Raw genomic sequence first — 21,204 nt, 5'->3', positions numbered from 1 at the left:
TATATGCAGATTTTTTATTATATATGACATAAATGTTAATGTGCATGAGTGTATACAAAATAATATATTTATTGTTTGTTTATATTATATATAGTACTTTGTATTTGTGTTGTCCAGGGGGGTCTTGACTTCAGTTCCCAGGTAGACTCTTTAGGAAAGGAGTATGTGTCCGGCAGGGAGAGCCATAGGGCTGTCAACAGACGCAGGAAAAGGTGAGCAGGATCCATAGATTCAGAGATGGTTCATAAAGTCCATTTCTGTTTTCGCATTTTAGTAATGTCCATATACTGAATGTTCTGACAATGAATCCATTCGGAAACATTCCAAATCTAGAGGAAAAAAAATCTGGGATAAAATTATTCAAGATGTATTTACCAAGATTATTACTGGGGAATACATCAGCGGCAAAGCTAGTTTCACCATGTAGTTGGATAAGACTGTGAAGTGAGCCTTAATGGTAGTTGTGGATAAGTTGGATGATAGCCTATGGTCGTGCTCATAACCTTATGCTGACAATGTGAAGTATGATATGTCTTATCTGGGGATGTGCCAGCAATCAATTTTGTTTTTTTTTGTTGCTACAATTCATAATCTCATGTAGGAGGCTTCAATTTGAGGCAGGAGTTTAAGCCAACTCAAACTCTGACCAACACAGCCCTGGCTAAAGCTTGCTTGAACTAATCATGGGTCATGAGAGTTGTTTGAATATAATTGAATACAATTGAAGGATTTTTAAATAGGGAGAGAAAAAAATCAGGGATAAAAAATGTTGTTAAAACATAAAAATATAACATTAGAAGTTCAGAACAGGTTGTTGGTATTGTTATGAGGTGTACAGTAGCATGGATACACCTGAACACTGAATGTTCAGCTGCATGTTTTCTTCTCATTTCCAGACCTGCTGAGGCCTTTGTGCCTATACAGCTGGAGAAAGTTGGGCTACGGGACGAGATGCTGAACGCCTTTGTGAAGAAAAAGGAGCTCATGGGAACCATAATGAAAAATCCGGTGAGATCTGTCTCCACCCGCCACTGGAACGCATGCCATGGCTTTCGTTGCTGCCTGTGCTGATGTTAAAGTGACCGCTTTTGTCCTACAGGATGAAGTGGAGAAGATCAAGAGGGCAATGATTCTGGAGTTCTGTCAAAAGTATGTGTTGCACTAAAGGGAAATCAAGCAGCAGCTCTGCAGAAAAGTCACATTTAATCCCAATGTACTGTGTGTTTGTTGGGAGTAGGCTTGTGTTATACAGTATTTGTCCTGGAGCCTCATTCACAAAGTAACCTCTGTCAGGCTCAGGGAATCAGAAAATTCTATTAGTGGGTGTGATCCAGAAGGATTATTTGGATGATTTCTTAATATGGCCTGGTCTTCAGTGTGTTTGATATTAATTTCCTTAACTGATCATTTTAGCCAGTCTAAGTTTAAATGAATTATCCGACTGGGCAATTTGCATTGATGATGCATATATAAAGGGTTAAATTTCGTTGAGTGGAAGACATTTTAATCTGACCTGAAACCTGAGTGTCCAAGTGGAAGTGTGGGTTTCTATATGGGTTCACGGGTTTGTAGATGGGTTGGGGTGTGCTCATGTGAAGTAATTTGGTGGCAGGACCCTGTACTCTAGGGAGTGAGACTATCATCACTCCCAGGCATTCATATAAGTGTTAACACTTAGACCTTCTATTCTGGCTGGTGAAATTAATCTGTTCTGCAATCTTTACCTTTTTATAATCACATGCATAAGGAATCACATTAGCCTGTTAGACCCCTGCAGGTGTGGCTGCTAAAATATAGTTATATTTTACACTTAAATCCACATTTCTGGTCACAGTTGTCTGGTCACTGAAACTAACAGCTATCTTGGAACAGCTTAACTAAGGTCCAGTTATGCCTTGTGTACACTACATGACTTTCAAAATCCTAACAAAATCTAACAACAGAACATCTGACATTTAATGACCATCTCTTATTAAAAAATTGCTGGTATTTCCACCCTAAGAACGCTTACACTACATGTGTGATCTGAGGCTATGGGCACAGGGGTCACACACTGCACGAGCCATGCTTAAAGACTTGAGACAAAAATTTCTCAGAAGAGTCACAGGCTAGCTTATGGCTGGATTAGGAGGGCTGTGATTAAGTCTCTGACCATCTCACGTTAAACTACTGTTGGAGGCGGGTGTGTGCAGTAATCACACAAAGACTGGGGACTTTCTTAGGATTTTCGAAAGACCTTGAAAACTGCAAGAGCTTGATGAAAAATCCTGTAGAGTATTCCAGGAATTAGTGAAACTATCACTGTGATCCGAGAATAGCCAATAGCCAATTATTTGTGATGCCATTGTTTTGTAAACTATGTTAATATTTATGTTGATGAGTCTATATGCCATGGTTTCTGTTTTGTTCCTACAAAGTTAACTTGGCAGAAAAAACAGTCTTGAGGGTGTCTTATCCTAGCAGTATTAAATAGAAACAAATGATAAATCATATTTCAACATTTTAGTGATTGGTGGCTCAAGGTAAATGGTAAATGGACTGCATTTATATAGCGCTTTTATCCAAAGCGCTTTACAATTGATGCCTCTCATTTGCCAGAGCAGTTAGGGGTTAGGTGTCTTGCTCAAGGACACTTCGACACGCCCAGGGCGGGGTTTGAACCGGCAACCCTCCGACTGCCAGACAATTGGTCTTACCTCCTGAGCTATGTCGCCCTAAGGTCAATGACTTATGGCTTTCTTTCTTTAATGCTATAAAAATGGGACAACTGGGTCTGCTCAGCATTTTTATACATGCCACAGAGCAGGATAGGATGTTAATTGCTTAATTGTATCATGTAGTAAACCTGAATGGAAGCATCTGCATTAGTTAAGTTTATTCACTCATTTATTCAGGCTTTGCTTTTGACACTGCCCCCAACTACAGGGCACGAAGGGTCACTGAATGGTTTGATGATTCCTACATTTCACACTTATTCTTTTTTTCTATGCCACAATAGGATTACATTACATTACATTACAGGCATTTGGCAGACGCACTTATCCAGAGTGACGTACAACAAAGTGTATAACCATAACCAGGAACAAGTATGACGAAAACCCTAGAGAGAAGTACCAGTTCAAGTGCAGGATGATGCAATATAGCATAATCCATCCACCTGAAGGCAAATTTAACAGAACTCACTGGAAATGAATGACCAGAGAATGAAAACTAAGCAGAAGAACTTCATTTTGGAGAGATTTACAAGGTTTCAGAAAAATATAAGAACAAATGGTGGACATAGAAACTCATCAAACGAGAGAAATTAATCGGCTGGTGATTCAATTAATTTGCACAATGATGTGTGTGTATATATCACTATATGACCAAAGATATCTGGACACCCATTGGTCTGGGGCTGTTTTTCATGGTTTGGCCTAAGGGCAGTCAACAAGGCTGTCATACTGGACCACTACCCCCTGCCAACAGTGGAGGAGCCGATAACGCACTTTCACGGAACAACTATGTTCTCAAAACTCAAAGTCCACCAGCGCTATCTTCAGGTTCACCTCCACCTTTACAGCAGGGACCTGACTTCATTTGTGACACACATAGAGGTTGTACGTTATAAAGCTCTAAGCTGTTTCCAAAAAATCATGTCTAGCTTGGCAGGGGTCCCTGCTGTCGCATTGTATTTGGATGATGCTGTTCATGCTCTTGATGCTGCTTTCAATAACATCTGCTTGCAGGCCACATTCACGGCCCTTAGTCAAAACAACCTCACACTTAAACACGAAGAAATGCCTTTTAGCTGTGCCAGAGATAGATTTTGTTAGTTGCCAAGTCTCAGCCAAGGGTCTGTCTCCCCTACAATCAAATATAGAGGCTTTCCACCAAGTCCCAGAACCATTCTCATCTTCCTAGTGTCATTTCTGAGAATGACACCCCACTACATCTGTTTTCGGCCACAATATTCAGCTATCACCCACCCTCTCTATCAGTTGCTAAAGAAGGGGGCATCATGGACCTGGACCCCTGAGTTTTCTGAAGCCATCTGCTCTCTCAAGGAGCTGTTCACCCGTCAGTCCATCCTGACCCCTTTCAATCTTGATTGCGCAACTCCTGTGATGCCTTAGTCACAGCCATTGGTGCTGTGCTCTCCCAACAGCAAGATGGGGTTGAGTGATTGGTGGCTTTAGCCTCAACGGCAATGAGCCACACTGAACTGAGACTGGCAAGAGAGAGGCATTGGCTGGGTCTGTGATTGTTGGCATATTTACCTTTACGGACATGTTTTATGCTAAGAACTGAATGCCGAGCACTGACAGCACTGATGTCTACCTCTGGGTCATAAGCTTCTCCACATATACCACTGGGCTGACTGCCTCCAGCAGTATAATTTCACATAATTTCACAGTTCACCAGAAAAGGACAATGTAGTGGCTGATCTGTTATCTTGCTCTATGCTTGAAGACCCCACCTGCTGTCAGGTCAACATGAAAGAGGACCTTATCCAGCTTCTGTTCTCTCCACTTTATGATACTGTGTCACTCCATGAGCTCACTGAGGAATGCGCTAAAGACCCCTTATTCACAGCCATACAGGATTACATTGCCAATGGCTGACCAGCACAGGTGCCAACTGACATCCAACCATATGCCATGGTCAAACATGAACTGTCATATTGGAACCACAAGCGCCTAGCTTGTGGAAACTGCACTGTCATACCCTCCAGTCTCAGGGGTCAAGTATTGGCTATGGCTCACAAGGGCCACCTTGGTGTGGTCAAGCTGAAGCAGCGATGCAGGGATCTTGTATGGTGGCCTGGGATTAATATGTATATCAAAAACCTGGTACGTGACTGTGTGCCATGGGATCGATAGGGATATCAAACACCTGGTACGTGACTGTGTGCGATGCCATGTGAATGGTAAGACTGGTCAGCCACCCCCACCATCACTACAGCCACTGACCTGGCCCTCTCAGTCATGGGAACACATTCAGCTTGACATCTGCGGTGAGCTTCATGATGTACCACACCATCAGCGCTTCTTAGTGGTGGCACATGACCTGCATTTGAAGTGGCTGGAGGTCACTCCAATGGGCTCAGTTACATCAGAGTCCATCATCAACTTCCTGGAGATGCTTTTCTTGCGATGGGGCTTGCTGCAGTCACTGACCACAGACAACGGCCCCCAGTTTGTGTCATGTTCATTTCTGAGTAAGGGGATAAAGCATATCAGGACAGCACAATCATCCCCAATCTAATGGTGGTGTGGGGAGGTTTAATCTGTTAGGACTAAACTTCTTCTGTGGAGTCTAGGTCAGGACAATGCAGGAACTCACCAAGACAACAAACAAATTCCTGGAGAAAGTAAAAGTTTATTGTAATCTCACTGGCCAGTGGAAAGATCACTGAACACAACACACATTTGCTGTACAGCAACCTTCCCCGCACTGGTCTTCTAGCCTAGTTTAAATACCCTCTGGGGCCTTAACTGGGTACACATGTTCATCCTATCTGCGACAGCCTATCTCTTTGTTCCCGTTTTGTACATAAACAACCTATGCCATTAGTGTTTTGTATGGCACCTCGATATCCACTCAGAGAGGGCAGAGGTCTGCCCCTGACCTCTGGAAAATACAATTTGCAACTCAGGCCTCAATGACCAGGCTTCACCCATTACACTAAATCTGGGCCTAACTATTTCCAGAGGAGAAAAACTCGAAACCCATCAAATCAAACCTTGAAAAATGGACTCAGAGCTCACCTAACCCAGGGATTTTCCTTCACAGAGGCCCTTTCTAAGACCCTGTTGTATTACAGGGCTGCTTACCACACCACCACTGGAGTCTCTCCTGCCAAGCTGATGCTTAGACATGAGCTGGAGCTGCCCCTGCACAGACTTCATCCCTTAGTGCAGCACTCTTGGTCCAAACAGCAGTAGACAGCTGCCAGCAGAAAACACAGGAGAAGTACAGTAAAAGGAAGAGGATGCGTCCTCCTAGCATTAAAGTACTTGAATGGGTCAGAGAACATTGACCCCACAGATCAAACAAACTCTGCACAACATTAATCTTATGTGCTGAGCATTATCGGTAATGTCTGACATTGTTAGTGATTTCTGAATGCCACAAATCACATAGCATCTACTTTACGGGCATTGGGTTGTGAAATACATTGGATTGGGTTACAAAAACAAAAGCAGGACTGAGTAGCCTGTAAACAGCTTTCTGTCTCCTTATTCAAACATAATGCTGACCACAGAAATGCTTAGCTGGATGTAATGTGTTGCAACTAAGATATTCACTGGATAAAAACTTTTTATCTGCATATTACACCTCAGCTATTGGTTTTGTGAATCAACTGTTATAACCTGTTGCTATGGTTAGGTTTTCTTTTATTTCAGGATTTTAAAACCGACAATTTTGCGTGTGATTTAGACTTGTTCTGAGGCAAAGTACTGAGATTACCATGTTTATCCATAAATATAATGCTCAGCTGTCAACCAATAAGCATGGTAAAAATTATTGTATATGCTTAGCATGTTGCGGTTTATATCTTACCTGAACCATAGGGTATTCCAGTATTCTGAATTCCAAACTTGGGAGATAAAGGAGCCAAAACAAAATTTATTTTAAATAGGATTCAAAGATGGAAGTCCTTAAAAAGTGCTTGAACTTGATGTTAGATAAAATTTGCTTGTGCCCCAGGATGAGCACCCACATGTCTCATTGCTGCATGAGGGCTGAGATTGTGGGGCTGTACCACAGCCTGACTACTTTGCTGGAAGATCTGCCTGCCATCCAGCACTCTCACTTCATGCTGGGTCAGGCATACGAACAGAAGGCTGCCCGTGACTCGGAACTTGGCCTTCAGGCTGACCCCAGGTGAGAACACAGTTGTTATGAATTAATACTGTGCTGTTTTGTGCATAGAGTCTTCCACTGTTGGCAGTGTGTTACTGTTGCACAGATGCATTGTTTCTTGTTTGTGTCGAGCTAAACAGCACTGCATTACTTCACACAGCTGGAGGCTAAGTCAAAGGAGGATCCTTATCAGAAGAACACTTGTGTACACAAACATTTTCATATGCAATGATGAAAACACACACACACACTTGGACACTGTATTGTTAAGCATTGCTATCTTTCTCTGTTGTGCAGGAGTTTCCAACCAAGGCCCAGACGGGTCCTCTCGACAGACGGCAGGACCGTACTCAACCTGTGGTTCATCCCTCATTTCTCTGAGGTCCTAGTCATGTTCCGGTCCCTGGAAGAGATGGTGAGACAGGAACTACTGTCCAAACTGATGGCTCACTCAGTTAAGGGTCCAAAGATACGGGGAGATACCATGTTCTATGAGTAGTAGTTTCTTCTGCTTGTTTTCTCACACATACTTCAGTGCTCTGCCTACAAGAGGTTGATTACCTTTTTATCAAGCCATCTGTCAAGCCCTGATTGCACCACTCCATCTATGTTGATTTCCAGTACTTAAGAACAGACAATGATTGACAGCAGTATCAAATTCAGTCCAATTATTGAGGACCATGGATACACAGCAGCTTCTTGTCTGAAGAAATGGCAGATGTTCACATTAAAACTGTGTTAATTTCTGTAAGTTTTAACTTGCACATAAATAGTTAAATAAGTACTAGGGTAAGTGTTGGGTGTCCCAACATGTGCAAAAAATATTGATGGCATAATGTCAGGTGAGCGATCAAGTGTGTGAGTGGTGCATTACTTGAATCATTTTTGGAAATTACATAGTTTGCCCTGGAGAGAGGTTGGCTATTCTGCGTCTGCTTTTTGTATGCTTACTCATGTCTGAAAACTCTCTGTACATATTGTAAATAGCCTAGAAAATATAATATAAGTTTTGTGCTAAAATATTTGAGTAGGTGGTGTTGCCAGTTTGTTTGCGGGTTTCTTTGAAGTGTTTCTGTTTTGTTATTTTAATGCTGGGTAGTGGGTCCAACAGCCTATTGTAGATTGGCTTGACTTCTCCGTGTTTCTGTTTTTCTATTTTGGGCCAGCCAGCCGTTCTCTTTCTTTTGTTTTCTGTGCACTTTTGGTTATGTTTTTCTGTCCTTTTCCCCTGACTGATGACATTTTTCCACAACTAATGGACTGATTTACAGCTTTTGGTATAGCCTAGCTGAACTTTGAAGATTTCCTCTGCATGATGTGGGTATGCATCTCCATTCAAATGAGTAGCCTTGGGATAAAACTTACTCATTTAATGTACGTTGGCTGTAGGAACTAAGTGGACCTCTTGGTATCGCTTGTGGTTCCCAATAGTTTAGCTCAGGTCCTAACATATAATTGGGGACTTGCCCGCGACTGTCCTTGTTTTCGTTTGTGGTGATTAAAGAATGATTGTAAGTCATTGGTCGCATGTATTTAAAAAATTTTTTTTTACGATTGTCAGGATTTCTCTGCATACTGAATTTTGTTTAGCTGGTTGTAGTTGGAAATATGGCTTTTGTTTTGGAAGAATTCATTGTTAATCCAACATTTTAATTAATTTAATGAGTGCATGAAAGCGCAACTCATCGGTATTGTGGACCATTATGATATAAGGATAAATCGTCTGGGTATCCGAAAGGAAATAAAAATCTGTTTTATTGCAAGCCATAATTGATTTGAATACTTAGACTGAGGAAACAGCAAGTATGGAAGAAGGTACTACCCTGGAACATCTTAACCTACAACTGGAGATAGCATTAGCAGAGAAAGAAATTAATTTGCAGTTTAATGAGAAAAAGGACATGAGGAAAAAGGAAATTGAACTCTAGAAACTGGAACTGGAAAGGGTGAGGCTTGAAAATTAGGAGTCAGAGACACAGAAATTGGAGCATAGCATGGAGCTAGAAAATAAAAAACTTTGCTAACGAAAATGAGATACTCTTTGATATATGGTGTGGCTTATAGGAAATTAATTCAGATTTTTAAAAAGTTGAGAAATATGATTCTTGTGGAGGATTTTAAAGGTCAGTTAGGCAGCAGTAATGGTCGATGGATATGTACTGGTGCAAAAAGGGAATGTTGCTGAGAAAAAAGCATGTGATAATGCAAAGTATGACTTCAAAGCCATGATTAAAAGTTAATCTAGCCAGGATAAGGGCAGGTCTTCATTTCATATAGGTAATAAGGGAAAGACAGATGTACCTGTTTGTACTGAGAATGCTTCAGGAGTAAGAGACAGTCTTTGGTTTTCTTCTATTGTAAAAAGAAGGACCAGATGTCTGAGTGTTGGTCATTACAAAGAAAAAATGTAAAGTGTTCCAAAGGAGTGGTTCAGTCAGGACCTGTGATCAAAGTAAGATCTTTATTGACAATAAAGGCAATATATTTATTTTTGGAGGTATGGCACTGTTCTGGAAGCTCTCCCGCCAACCGCGTAGCCAGCGTGGATAATGCCCGGAGGCCCGCAGCCAAACCCCCATAGAGGGGTACACACAGAACAGATCCAGCAGCAATGCAAATTCTTAACACATAGGGATGGAGCTGGGGTGGTGGAGGGGATTTACAAAGCAACGTGCAGCAAGCTTGCATGCAGGAGGAGCAGCCGAATGAGTAGAGGGAGGCTGTTTAAGTAGACCGCCCTGTTATGTGAATGTACTGTGATAGGTGAACATCACTCAGCTGAGACATCAGCTGATTCGCCGGAAGCGGCTTGACTCTCATGGCCTGCCAGAACTACGCAATGCTCCATTTCTAGTGAATACACAGCCACAAGGGTGGAAACATTCACTGTACAAGGGGCTAGATGTGGGGATGACAAGACCAGTACCAAAGGAATGTGCATGATTTGTAATGAAAGGTTCCATTTCTTTGTCTCAGTCAGGGTGGTGACACTGGTGCTGCCCAGTGGAAGGGGTTTTGCCCCTCTCTGAAGAGTCCTTTACTGGGACTAGTGTCTTGGTTCGGGGGTGTCAGATGGGTTCTGTGAATGTACCACGTTGTAGGGTTAACTTGTCATCAGATCTGGTGTCAGTTTTCATCAAAGTTGGTGTTCAGCCTAATCTCCCAGTTGTGGGTGTTACCTTCATACTTGGGAATGATTTAGCACATGACAAAGTACTGGTAAATCCAGGGGTGTAGGAAGCAGGGGGACAGGGGGGACATGTCCCTCCTAATATTGGAAACCGTTCAACTTGTGTCCCCCAATAATTGCACCAAAAAAAATATTTCCCAGAATTATTGACATGCTTCTGGGGTGCAGTCAATAAGTCTATCTGATACAACATGTATCATTCTTTTTAATCACCAAATTCAGATCACGCAGTAGGTTCCTACAAACCAGGAGGCTCAATAAATTGCAATCAGACAATCGATTGGCTACAGTATCAGTCTTTCAAATTCAGCACATTCAAATTGTGCACTGCAAGATTTTGCAAGGAATTTTGCAGTCATACGGGAGGAAGGCACTTGCTTCTGAACTGAACTTCAGTAAATGTACAAGTGATTGTATATTTGCTACGTACAATAAATACTGCATGTAAAATACATATTGTACATACATACATAGAGAACTTCTTTATCCCCATGGGGACATTTCCCTCGCAGCATGTTACATTCACATTTACGAACAGACATTTATACCAAGAAACATACAATCATTCACGCAACAGAAAGGCTGGGCAGCGGAATACATACATACCAATACAAATTGGACATATAGATGCCTATTCAATCAATCTTGACTTTGAGAAAGCCATCCACACATATGTTTGGCCTGTCCATGTACTGCATGCTTATACACACAGGGCCAAGTGACTTGAAAGAATTGAGGAAATATTGGGTAGCATTGCTTTGGAATACCTCTTATTTAATTTTGGTGAGGCAAGATAGCCTATATTTGTTTGTAGTACCGTAACTTGGCATCATTTTGATATGAATACTTTTAATGGCAGGCCTGGATTTTGGCAGTCTGAATGAATGAGTTATAGACGGTGTATGTTTTGTATGTGTGAGTAACTTGGCATTTTTGTACGTTGAAAACGTGTTTTTTATGAGATAGATTTTGCACTGACTACAGGAAGGTTAACGCCATAACAAGGGGAGACTGCTATCGTTTTTCGAGGATAGACAACTGTATTGATCGTATCAGTCCAGCTGAGTATGTCAGTAAAGGGCTACAGGCGGGTCCCTCTGACAGATCTTGCAAAAGATACATTATATGACCAAAAGTATTTTGACACCCCTTGGTCTGGGGCTGTTTTTCATGGTTTGGGCTAGGCCCCTTACTTCCTGTGAAGGTGAATCTTAATGCTACAGCATACAATCACATTCTAGACGATTCTGTGCTTCCTCAACAGTTTGGGGAAGACCCTTTCCTGTTTCAGCAAGACAGTGCCCCCAGCGCACACCTAGGTCCATATGGAAATGATTTTGTCGAGAACGGTGTGGAAGAACTTGACTGGCCTGCATAGAGCCCTGACCTCAGTCCCCCCCCAACACCTTTGGGATCATCTGGAAAGCCAACTGCGAGCCAGGCTTAATTGCCCAATCAGTTCCCACCTCACAAAAGCTCTTCTGGCTGAATGGAAATAAATCCCTGCTCCCGGAGTGGAGGTTGTTATAGCAGCAAAGGGTGTACTAACTTCATATTAATGCACATCATTTTGGATGAGATGTTGGATGTCAGGTGTCCACATACTATTGGCCATGTAGTGTAAATCTGCTTTTGTTATAAATGATGGTCTGTTCCTGTAAATAGTCATGTCATTTGGAATGGAAATGCTCCCGCTACCTTTCAAAGGTTGATTAATCAGGTGTTGACGGGCTTGCATGTTTGTGATACCTACTTGGATGATGTTGTTGTATCTATAGTACAACCTGGGAAGAGCATCGCCAGCATCTGAATATTAGTGTCATGCACAGGTTTTGCCATTTAATAATCTGACATGTCTCAACTTGAAACTGAACTAAATTTTATGATAAGGACCCATGTCAGTTATCTTCTTTGTGGTTTATTGTTAAATAAATTAAATCAGCTGCTGAATGGCCCCATTAGGTTATGGCACCACACTGTGGTGCAAGGATGACCCCACAATCTTGGATTTAACTGTGCCAGTGTCAACAGTGGCTGGTAGCTCCCCAGTGTGATGTACATTAGGTGACTGCATTACCCAGGGTATGGGAGGGTTCAGTTGGTTAGGGGTCCATGTTTCATCACTCTCCAGCTACTCGTGCTGGTCAGTCGGGCACCCATGAACTGTATCTTAAAGTTACATGTGAAAGGTCTTCCTCCGAATCCACTCTATGCAAGCTTAGCTGTTGTCTGCAGTGTTAAAAGAAGCAGCCAGTGACCTCACATGTTTTGGAGGTGAAACACAGATGCCTACACAAATCAGCATTGGGGTTCCCGCATGAAAATGGCTGTGACTTATTGACCTGAAACAATCAAACTTCTTGGCATTAGGCATTGAATTAGAATTGCCTGCATAGCATTGTCCGATTTGGAAGTACACAGATTCTGAAGCCCTTGTGTGTTATAGGCATGTCACAGAGCCCTCCATCACACCCTGGAGATAGTGTCTTCGCTTCATGATGTCATCTATTACCTGGTCATCTTCTCCCGCCTGGGGGATCAGCCCACCGCCACCCCCTCCATATCCAGAACAAGACTTCGGCTGAGTGCAGACCGAGAGGCCGCAGAAAGCATCGGTATTCATCTGCATAGAGTTGTTGTGGTGTCTTAAACAGACCTCAAATTTTATCATTGTTATAGCAATGCATCACTTTGACTTTGGCATAGCCAAAATTTCACAGGGCACCAAGGCCAAATCAGAAGGATGTAAGCCTAAAAATAAAGTTAAAAATGAGGGAACCAAGGCCAGAAAGCACACTGCAAAAGCACTTTCCTAATCATACAAAACTCACAAGAGAATACAAAAAAGGACATACTAAGAATGTTTATTTGTACCATAAAATAAACTTTATGGCCAGTGGCACCAAAAAATGCTGTCACTCCCTCAATAAACAGAAAAAGTGGCAGTATAGGATGGAATTATATCTTTAAAGTAGTATATCTTGACTGCTATTTGTGATACTAAGCCCTTCTCCTCCAGAGGGCACCACAGACATATCTCCCTGGCAAGACCTGGCAGTTCATTTTTGTCCTCTGTAGGGGACAGGATTTTCTGTTCTTAATCTTAATAACTGTATATTGTACTGTGCTGAAACCTACACTACAAGGGAAATTCATTAAAAATAAAATATATAATAATTTTGAAAGTATTTTCACTGCATCATCCAAGTGTAAAAAAATGTGTAAAAAAAAGAAATACTTTAGCTTTTTCTGCTGGGAGGATATAGATTATAAGGCAATCAAAGCAAGGACTTATTTTGAAGTACGGCCACCGTGTAATTAGAGGCCTGTAATAGTATTAGTGCCTGTCAAACTGATTAGAAGTTATGTTTTTTGTTTCAAGGTTTATTATTATCACTCTGTATTATGTCACTATGCTGTGCTTTACTGACTATTGTGGTGTTTAGGAGCAGAGCTCTCTGACATCCAGAAGCAGATTGATAGCCTTGATGACCCCAGTAGTACCGAGGCTGTGTGCCGTCTGCTCCAGCTGCGCAGGGAGGTGCTGTTCCTACAGTTTGATGCAGCTGTGCGCCATCAAATCAGGTAGGACTGATGGAGTCTTTTGAAGGGGGTGGGGGTGGGGAGGGTGAGAGCAGTGCTGTAGACAGCAAAACTGGAGCTTAGCTGATAGACTCAGAAACCATTCAGAACCGTACAATGTCAGATGACCTGTCAGATATCAGGATGTCTTCAAGTGAACAAACATAAATCAGTGATTTTACATTACATTACAGGCATTTAGCAGACGCTCTTATCCAGAGCGACTTACACAACTTTTACAAAGCATTTTTACATTGTATCCATTTATACAGCTGGATATATGCTGAAGCAATGCAGGTTAAGTACCTTGCTCAAGGGTACAACGGCAGTGTCCTTACCCGGGAATCGAACCTGCAACCTTTCAGTTACAAGTCTAGTTCCTTACCCACTGTGCTACACTCCGTCCCACACTATTTTTTCACACTATTTTTTCCATGCTATTGTTTTCCCTCTTCTTCAACCCCAGGGAGATGTTCCTCTCCAAAGGCGACTGTGCGGCCTATCAGACAGTGAGCGACAACATGGGGCATGCCCTCCCTATGCTGAGTCACAGCAGAAGTGTGTATGACTCCCAGCTTCCCCTGCCTCAGCCCTTGCAGCTACACTGCCCACAGGTAAGCACATTTACATTTCATATCAGTTAACCAAGGGGGAGTCAAGTAAGAGAAAATGGGCCCTAGGTCAGTGCAGCTGTTTCCTAACTAGCTGGGGGAGTTTCAATTAAGGACAGACTAATCAGACTCTAAGTAAATGGAGCCCAAATGCCCAGATCAGTCATGTGAATTTCTGTGTTTCCTGGGGGCAGACCCAGAAACTGTTTCCATGGAGATGTTTCCTCGCACTCTATGGTGCATTCCCTCTGACCATCTGTAATATCCTGCCCATTGAGTACTGCATGCAGGTAATGCTCTTACCCAGTTCTAACAATCAGAATTTTCTATATATAGCCACGTTTCCACCGCAGGAACTTTCCCCAGGAACTAGGAACCTTTTGAGGAACTTAGTGCGTTTCCACCGCAGGGACCAAGTTCCGGGGACTTTATTTTACCCCCAAAAAAGTCCCTGCTCGGGGGGTAGTACTTTCCAAAAGTACCGGAACTTTTGGGGTGGGGTGCAAGCCCTGAATATTTCTGATTGGTCGACTACTCGCAGTATTTTATTTCAACCGCCATTTTTAAAAATCTGCAGCTGCAAACCGATTTTCATAATAACTGGAATTCAAACTTGTATGCTATGCGGCGCAGTAGCCTACTTTTGGTTATAACCTGCCAACGTCTTGGAATTATAAGATGTGTGCTCTTCTGTTCTTTTCTTGCTTTAGTATTCGTTTTATAAAATGCTAAGCATTCGTGCTGGGACAGCATATTACGTACCAAAACATTCAAACGGTTTAATTCGGTTGCTGAATATTTTCTTCCGGATTTTCTTTGTTAGCCTGTTATAATTGACTCAAAACATTTGATACAGTTATGTGAGGTATGCGGTAGTTCTGCGTAATTTACATTGGTGATACAGTAAAAGCAAACTGGAAATCACCTTCAGCACTTTTTGTCAGGGTAAAATAGCAGGTTAATTCTAGTAATCATCCCTTTTGCTCTTTCAGACTGCCATAATTTTACTCTGCGATTCTTCAATTCCACAAAAAGACCAGGAAGACTATGGACTAATATATGGTGCATGGTTCGCATCTGGAGGGCACACTTCGCTGCTCAGTTAGCAGTAACTTTGAAGGAAAGCAAACGGTGGCTGTACCACTGCTAATTTAAATTTTCACACAAGTCCGAGTTTTCATTTATTCTTGTCATTTTGCGATTAGCCTATATGGAGAGTTTTGCTTGACAATGGTAAAATATGCCCAAGCGGCCGCGGAAGAATATTTCAATTTCAGGTGATTAAGTCGATAAAAAAAATCAATAAATACTAAAGTGACCATATATAGTCATTGTTGGTAGCCCGTTGTATAAGTGGAATAAACCCCTCAGGGCTGTCCCGGTTATTAGAAAATAATGTAGGCTACTTCAGTGGTAGTATGGGGTTACAGAATAAATCATACGACAGACAGACCGACGACGACGTGGCTTTTTCATACGTCAGTGGACTAATTTGCCTAATCTTCGCGGATCTTTAGACCGCGGTGGAAACGCAGACAACAATGGGCTGAAGGAACCTTTTAGTTCCTTGAAAAGTAGTTCCTGGGACTAAACGTTCTGGCTACTTTGGGTGGAAACGTGGCATATGTGAAGAGTCATTGATCAGGGTTGTGATTAGTATATTGTTTAATGCATCAAGCATTTATAAATCGGCATAGTTTCAGCTTGCTGATTTGAATTGTACTTGGTATGCTCCAGCTAAATATTTTTAAGGTCTGTTTCCAAAAACCTTTCATAGAAAAACCATAAAATTTGCTTATGCATAAGAAATGGTCATTGCAAATGTACTGATTTTTTTAAATTTATAAAGCAGCCCCAAACAAGGATAAAAACAGCTGTATGTTCATCAGCATTTGTGTACCCTCACCATGCTGGCCATGTTGTGCCCAGAGCCTCCTGTTGTAAGCCCTCTACACCATGCCTGACAAACCATGGAGATCCAGAGTCTGCTGGTTTTTATTGCAACAAAGCACTTAATTTACAAATTAAAGCCATTGATTGAAGTTAATCAACCTCACTTGGTTTCTTTGGTCTAAATTCTGGTGGTTTTAAAGAGAAAATAAAGAACCAGCTGAGCCTGTGGGTTGCGGACCCCTGCTCTGCACCTTTCTCTCCGCTGCCCTCTGTCTGCAGCTGTGTTTCAGTGGCCTCAGTGACCGCAGCAGGTTGGCGGCGAGTGGTGAGATTCTGGCGGTGCACCTTCTAATGGAGGATGTGCTGAGCTGCAATCGGGATGCCGTTCCTTTCCGGCTGTGTTCCAGTGACGACAGCACCGCCAAGCAAGGCGAGGAGGTACTGCAAAACTAAACTGTAACGGCCAGTGTCTTTTCTGTTAATGAATCAAAATAAATGCACTGTAAGCATTGGTGTAGCATTTGTCAATATCATTACAGAAAAATAAGTAAAATACCTTAGCATTATGCATTAAGTGTGACTCGGAAATATGCTTTCGGGGTGACTTTTTTTTAACTTACTACCATCAAGAAGTTGTCTTTCTTGTTTTATATCTTAATGGACACTCTTTTGCAAAGTGATGTACACATTATTTTTTACACACTCTCCCTATATACAGTGGTTTATTTTCTGCAATGATTGTGGACGAGTACCTTACCTAAGGATACAACAGCAGTGTCCACTTGGAATTTAGAGTCTGAATCCCAGGTTTTTAACCACTAAGGCCTTAATCTCGGTCCTTAAGGAGAACATCTTTGTTCAATTTCAGCATCAAGGGACAACAGAAAGAGATTGTCCTCAGTGTTGTTACTCTTTTCCAAGTTCCCATAGCATGCAGGCGTTATTCATGTGCGGTCTAAGGCTGGGTGATGATGACAGGGCTGCGTGTGTAACAGGAGGTCGGGGGCTGCTCTGAGACGGAAGGGGACGGAAGCTTGAAGGTGGCGGAATGTACCTCTGCTCCCCACCGGAACCCCTTACAGGTTTACTCAGCACTGAGGTCATTCCTGGTGCTCTGGAAGCAGCTGGAGGTGTTCAAGGAGAGCTGGGGGCAGCGACAGCTTGGTGTGGAGCAGATCAACACACCCGCGCTTTACAAGCGTTTCTCCACGCTCTACAGGTCAGAGGTCCCTCAAACTAACATTTTGACACAGAGGCCATATTCCAGTTAATAATTACTTTGTTATTACTGCAGATCAGAGTGTCAGTGAATGTGGTCTATAACTGCTGCTTATCCTCTTGAGTGTCAGTGAATGTGGTGTGTTCCTAATGCCGGCTCTGCAGAACAGAAATTGTCTACCCCAGCATGAGAGCATTGGCCCGGCAGCTGGGCAAAGAGGGAGAGTATCGCTTACCCCTGACTGACAGCCAACCTATCCCACCTCCGACTGGAGCTTCTGAGGCAGATATCAAGGCGCAACAGGTACAGAACCACGTTGCCAGTACCCCTTCTACCTCACCATTATGTAAGGAGGAAGCCATTGTTTTCCGAAATTTGATTTGGTAGGGACTTCATACTGGCACAGGCTCAGGAAGGGTCAGCACTGAGAGGAGAGCATTGTTATGTGTTCTCCACCCAGTCACACATTAATTCCTGATGTTCCTAATGAGCACATGATCTTATTACAACACTCTATGACTCCAACCCTGCCCATTGGACACTGACGGTATAAGAACAGGCAGATTGTCTGATTATTGTTTGACCTTGCATGTTAAGATTTTGTATCTTTGAGTGACTGTTGGCTTTTCCTGCTTGTAACTCCTTGACTGTGTGCTGTGCCAGCTACACAGGCTGCTAGAGAGCACTGAGGAGGACATGATCATGGCGACGCAGAGGCGGATTGCTCGAGAACTGAACCTGGTCATTGCAGAAAGAGCACGACAGGACACTGGCCTTCCCACTGGTACACCTGTGCCCCTGAGCTGCACTCAGTGGATTACACCCCTGGGGACAAATTAGACTGTAGAACCACAAGGGCTACATGAAGCATCACATTTGTGACATTACAACGACCACAATTGCCATATCGCAGAACCCGAAGGGCCACATCAAACTTCACAGTGACCACAAGGGCCTCATACTCAGACACCATCACATATCCCCAATGGTTACATTGCAGTGGCTGTATCACATGCTCACAAGGGTCACATTACAACAACCACATATGTCACAGCATAAGGCATTAAGGGTCTGCATAATGGGGCTGCATAAAATATTAAGTATTCACTGGAGGATCCAAAAGCCAAGTCATACACAATCCCAGAGCCCACATCATGCATGGCAGGGGCCCACATCACTGACTGAAATCTGCCCCTTCTGCCATTCTGTGACCAGAGCTGTGGAAAAGAGGTTCCATGCAACACATATTCTCCCCTGAACGGCCGCTGATTGTGGAGAACTTCATCCAGCAGCTGATGGAAGGTGCAGAGGAGACAGGAGGCAGAGTAAGTACCTTTCACTCACCCACTTCCAGAAGAGCAGCCACTGTCTTACTAATTAAAAAGCAGCATCTGCAGGTGACATATAATGTGTGATGTGCATTATGTGTTCCCCAGGTGACATTCTCCCGAGGACATCTGCAGGCGAGCCTGACAGCACTGGCATTTGCCGTGATGGGCCGAGAGAGGAACTGCTTCCAGGCGTACTCCCTATTCTACGAGCATATCCTACAACAGGAGAGCCAGCTGCTCTATCGCAAAGAACAGGTATGCTAACCTGTGCAGAGAGGAGGTGCTGTTACTGTGTTCCTCAGTAAGCAGGTACTGTAACCATGTTCCACTCAGAGAAGGCACATCACAGTGTTTCACAGATGGCAAGTACTGTTGTTATGTATCACTCAGACTATGTGCTGTCACCACGTTCTACTGAGACTAGGTACTGTCACCATGTTCCATATGCAGCAGGGTCTGTGCCCACATTCCACCGAGACTAGGTACTGTCACCATGTTCCATATGCAGCAGGGTCTGTGACCACATTCCACTGAGACTAGGTACTGTCAGCATGTTCCACATGCTGCTAGGTCTGTCAACATGTTCCACTGAGACTATGTACTGTCACCATATTCCACTGAGACTAGGTACTGTCACCATGTTCCATATGCAGCAGGGTCTGTGACCACATTCCAATGAGACTAGGTATTGTCCCCATGTTCCATATGCAGCAGGGTCTGTGACCACATTCCACTGAGACTAGGTACTGTCACAATGTTCCACATGCATTAGGGTCTGTCGCCATGTTCCACTCAAACTAGGTACTGTCACCATGTCCCACATGCTGCTAGGTCTGTCACCACATTCCACTCAGACTATGTACTGTCACCATGTTCCACATGCAGCAGGGTCTGTCACCATTTTCCACCGAGACTAGGTACTGTCACTATGTTCCACATGCAGCTGGGTCTGTGACCACATTCCACTGAGACTAGGTACTGTCACAATGTTCCACATGCATCAGGGACTGTCACCATGTTCCACTCAGACTAGGTACTGTCACCATGTTCCACATGCTGCTAGGTCTGTCACCATGTTCCACATGCTGCTAGGTCTGTCACCACATTCCACTGAGACTAGGTACTGTCAGCATGTTCCACATGCAGCAGGGTCTGTCACCATGTTCCACTCAGACTAGGTACTGTCACCATGTTCCACATGCAGCAGGGTCTGTCACCATTTTCCACCGAGACTAGGTACTGTCACCATGTTCCACATGCAGCTGGGTCTGCGATCACATTCCACTGAGACTAGGTAGTCACCATGTTCCACATGCGGTAGGGTCTGTCACCATTTTCCGCTGAGACTAGGTACTGTCACCATGTTCCATGTGCAACAGGGGCGGTCAAAATATTCCACTAAGAGAAGGAACTGTCACCACATTCCACTGAGACTAGGTACTGTCACTATGTTCAATGTGCAACAGGGACTGCCAAAATGTTCCACTGAGAGTAGGTACTGTCACCATGTTCCAATGAGAGCAGAATGGCATGTCAAGCGAGATGTGTTTTTAAGACAATGGGAAGTAATCCAAAATCCTACTGCTTTAAATGACTATTTTATTTTTTGACATGCTTACCTTGAGAAAAGGATACAGTTTTTTTGTCCACCTGAATATTTTATTTAACCAGTTCCCATTTTTGTACTCAGTGACAACCGTGGTGTCCCTTGCAGGATTCAACCTGTACCCCACTTGTGATGAGTCCACATCTTTCACCTCTGCACCACTCTGCCATCCAGTGATAGCCTTTGTTTGTGACAATCTGAACAGTAGTGACTGTGGTGTTAGGCCACTCTCTGTGATTTTTTTCTGTGTCTAGGACATGAAGGCACTGGAGGAGTCACAGAGACAGATCTGTGGAGCTGAAATTCAGGTATTTTTGGGTCTAACTCTGAAGTTAATTAAGTTCTGTAAAATCATGCCACTGACTGACTGACTGATCATGGTCTCTTGTTTGGGAGATTTAAGTGGAGGGTTGGTGAGGAGATGGAATGTGGAATGAGCATATACAGTGCCCACCATAATGTTTGGGACAAATACTTTTAAATTTGGCTCTGTTCTCCACAATTTCCAATTTGTAATCAAATGATTCACATGTGGTTAAAGTGCAGATTAATTTTGGTATCACCATGTAGAAAATATACAGCACTTTTTATACATAGCACCCCTAATTTCAGAGCACCATAATGTTTGGGACATATTAATTTTATGTAAATGAAAGCACTCATGTTTAGTACTTTGCCGCATATCCTTTGCATGCACTGACTGCTTGAAGTCTATGATCCATCTACATCACTGGTGCTCAGTATCTTTAGTGATGCTCTGCCTGGCCTGTATTGTAGACATTATCAGCTTCTGCTCGTTTCAGGGGCTAGCTGTCTTAAGTTTTCTTTTCATTATATGAAACGCATGTTCAGTTGGATTCCGATTGGGTGACTGACTTGGCCAGTCAAGAATTTTCCACTTTTTGGCTTTGAAAAACTCTTTT

At 43.0% G+C, this 21,204-nt stretch overlaps 1 protein-coding gene across 2 annotated transcripts in view; it reads left to right on the top strand.

The window, feature by feature from the left end:
* si:ch73-242m19.1 (uncharacterized) overlaps positions 1–21,204 on the top strand; it is a 90,894-nt gene that overhangs the window by 51,094 nt on the left and 18,596 nt on the right. For both annotated transcript variants that reach the window (XR_010329947.1, XM_064335063.1), the window contains exons 25-40: positions 118–212; positions 897–1,008; positions 1,100–1,149; positions 6,694–6,870; positions 7,147–7,264; positions 12,486–12,654; positions 13,486–13,624; positions 14,088–14,235; positions 14,427–14,522; positions 16,405–16,563; positions 17,121–17,344; positions 17,509–17,647; positions 18,008–18,128; positions 18,560–18,669; positions 18,781–18,930; positions 20,536–20,589. Coding sequence is in view for 1 of the 2 variants with exons in the window: in XM_064335063.1 (XP_064191133.1) it covers positions 118–212; positions 897–1,008; positions 1,100–1,149; positions 6,694–6,870; positions 7,147–7,264; positions 12,486–12,654; positions 13,486–13,624; positions 14,088–14,235; positions 14,427–14,522; positions 16,405–16,563; positions 17,121–17,344; positions 17,509–17,647; positions 18,008–18,128; positions 18,560–18,669; positions 18,781–18,930; positions 20,536–20,589 (2,061 nt within the window). In the remaining variant the exon portion in view is untranslated. The remainder of the gene's footprint in view (positions 1–117; positions 213–896; positions 1,009–1,099; positions 1,150–6,693; positions 6,871–7,146; positions 7,265–12,485; positions 12,655–13,485; positions 13,625–14,087; positions 14,236–14,426; positions 14,523–16,404; positions 16,564–17,120; positions 17,345–17,508; positions 17,648–18,007; positions 18,129–18,559; positions 18,670–18,780; positions 18,931–20,535; positions 20,590–21,204) is intronic.

This window comes from Anguilla rostrata, chromosome 1 (assembly GCF_018555375.3).
Source record: "Anguilla rostrata isolate EN2019 chromosome 1, ASM1855537v3, whole genome shotgun sequence".
Lineage (NCBI taxonomy): Eukaryota > Metazoa > Chordata > Actinopteri > Anguilliformes > Anguillidae > Anguilla > Anguilla rostrata.
The sequence above is the reverse complement of the archived record's forward strand: the minus strand, read 5'-3'. Positions and strand labels throughout refer to the sequence as shown.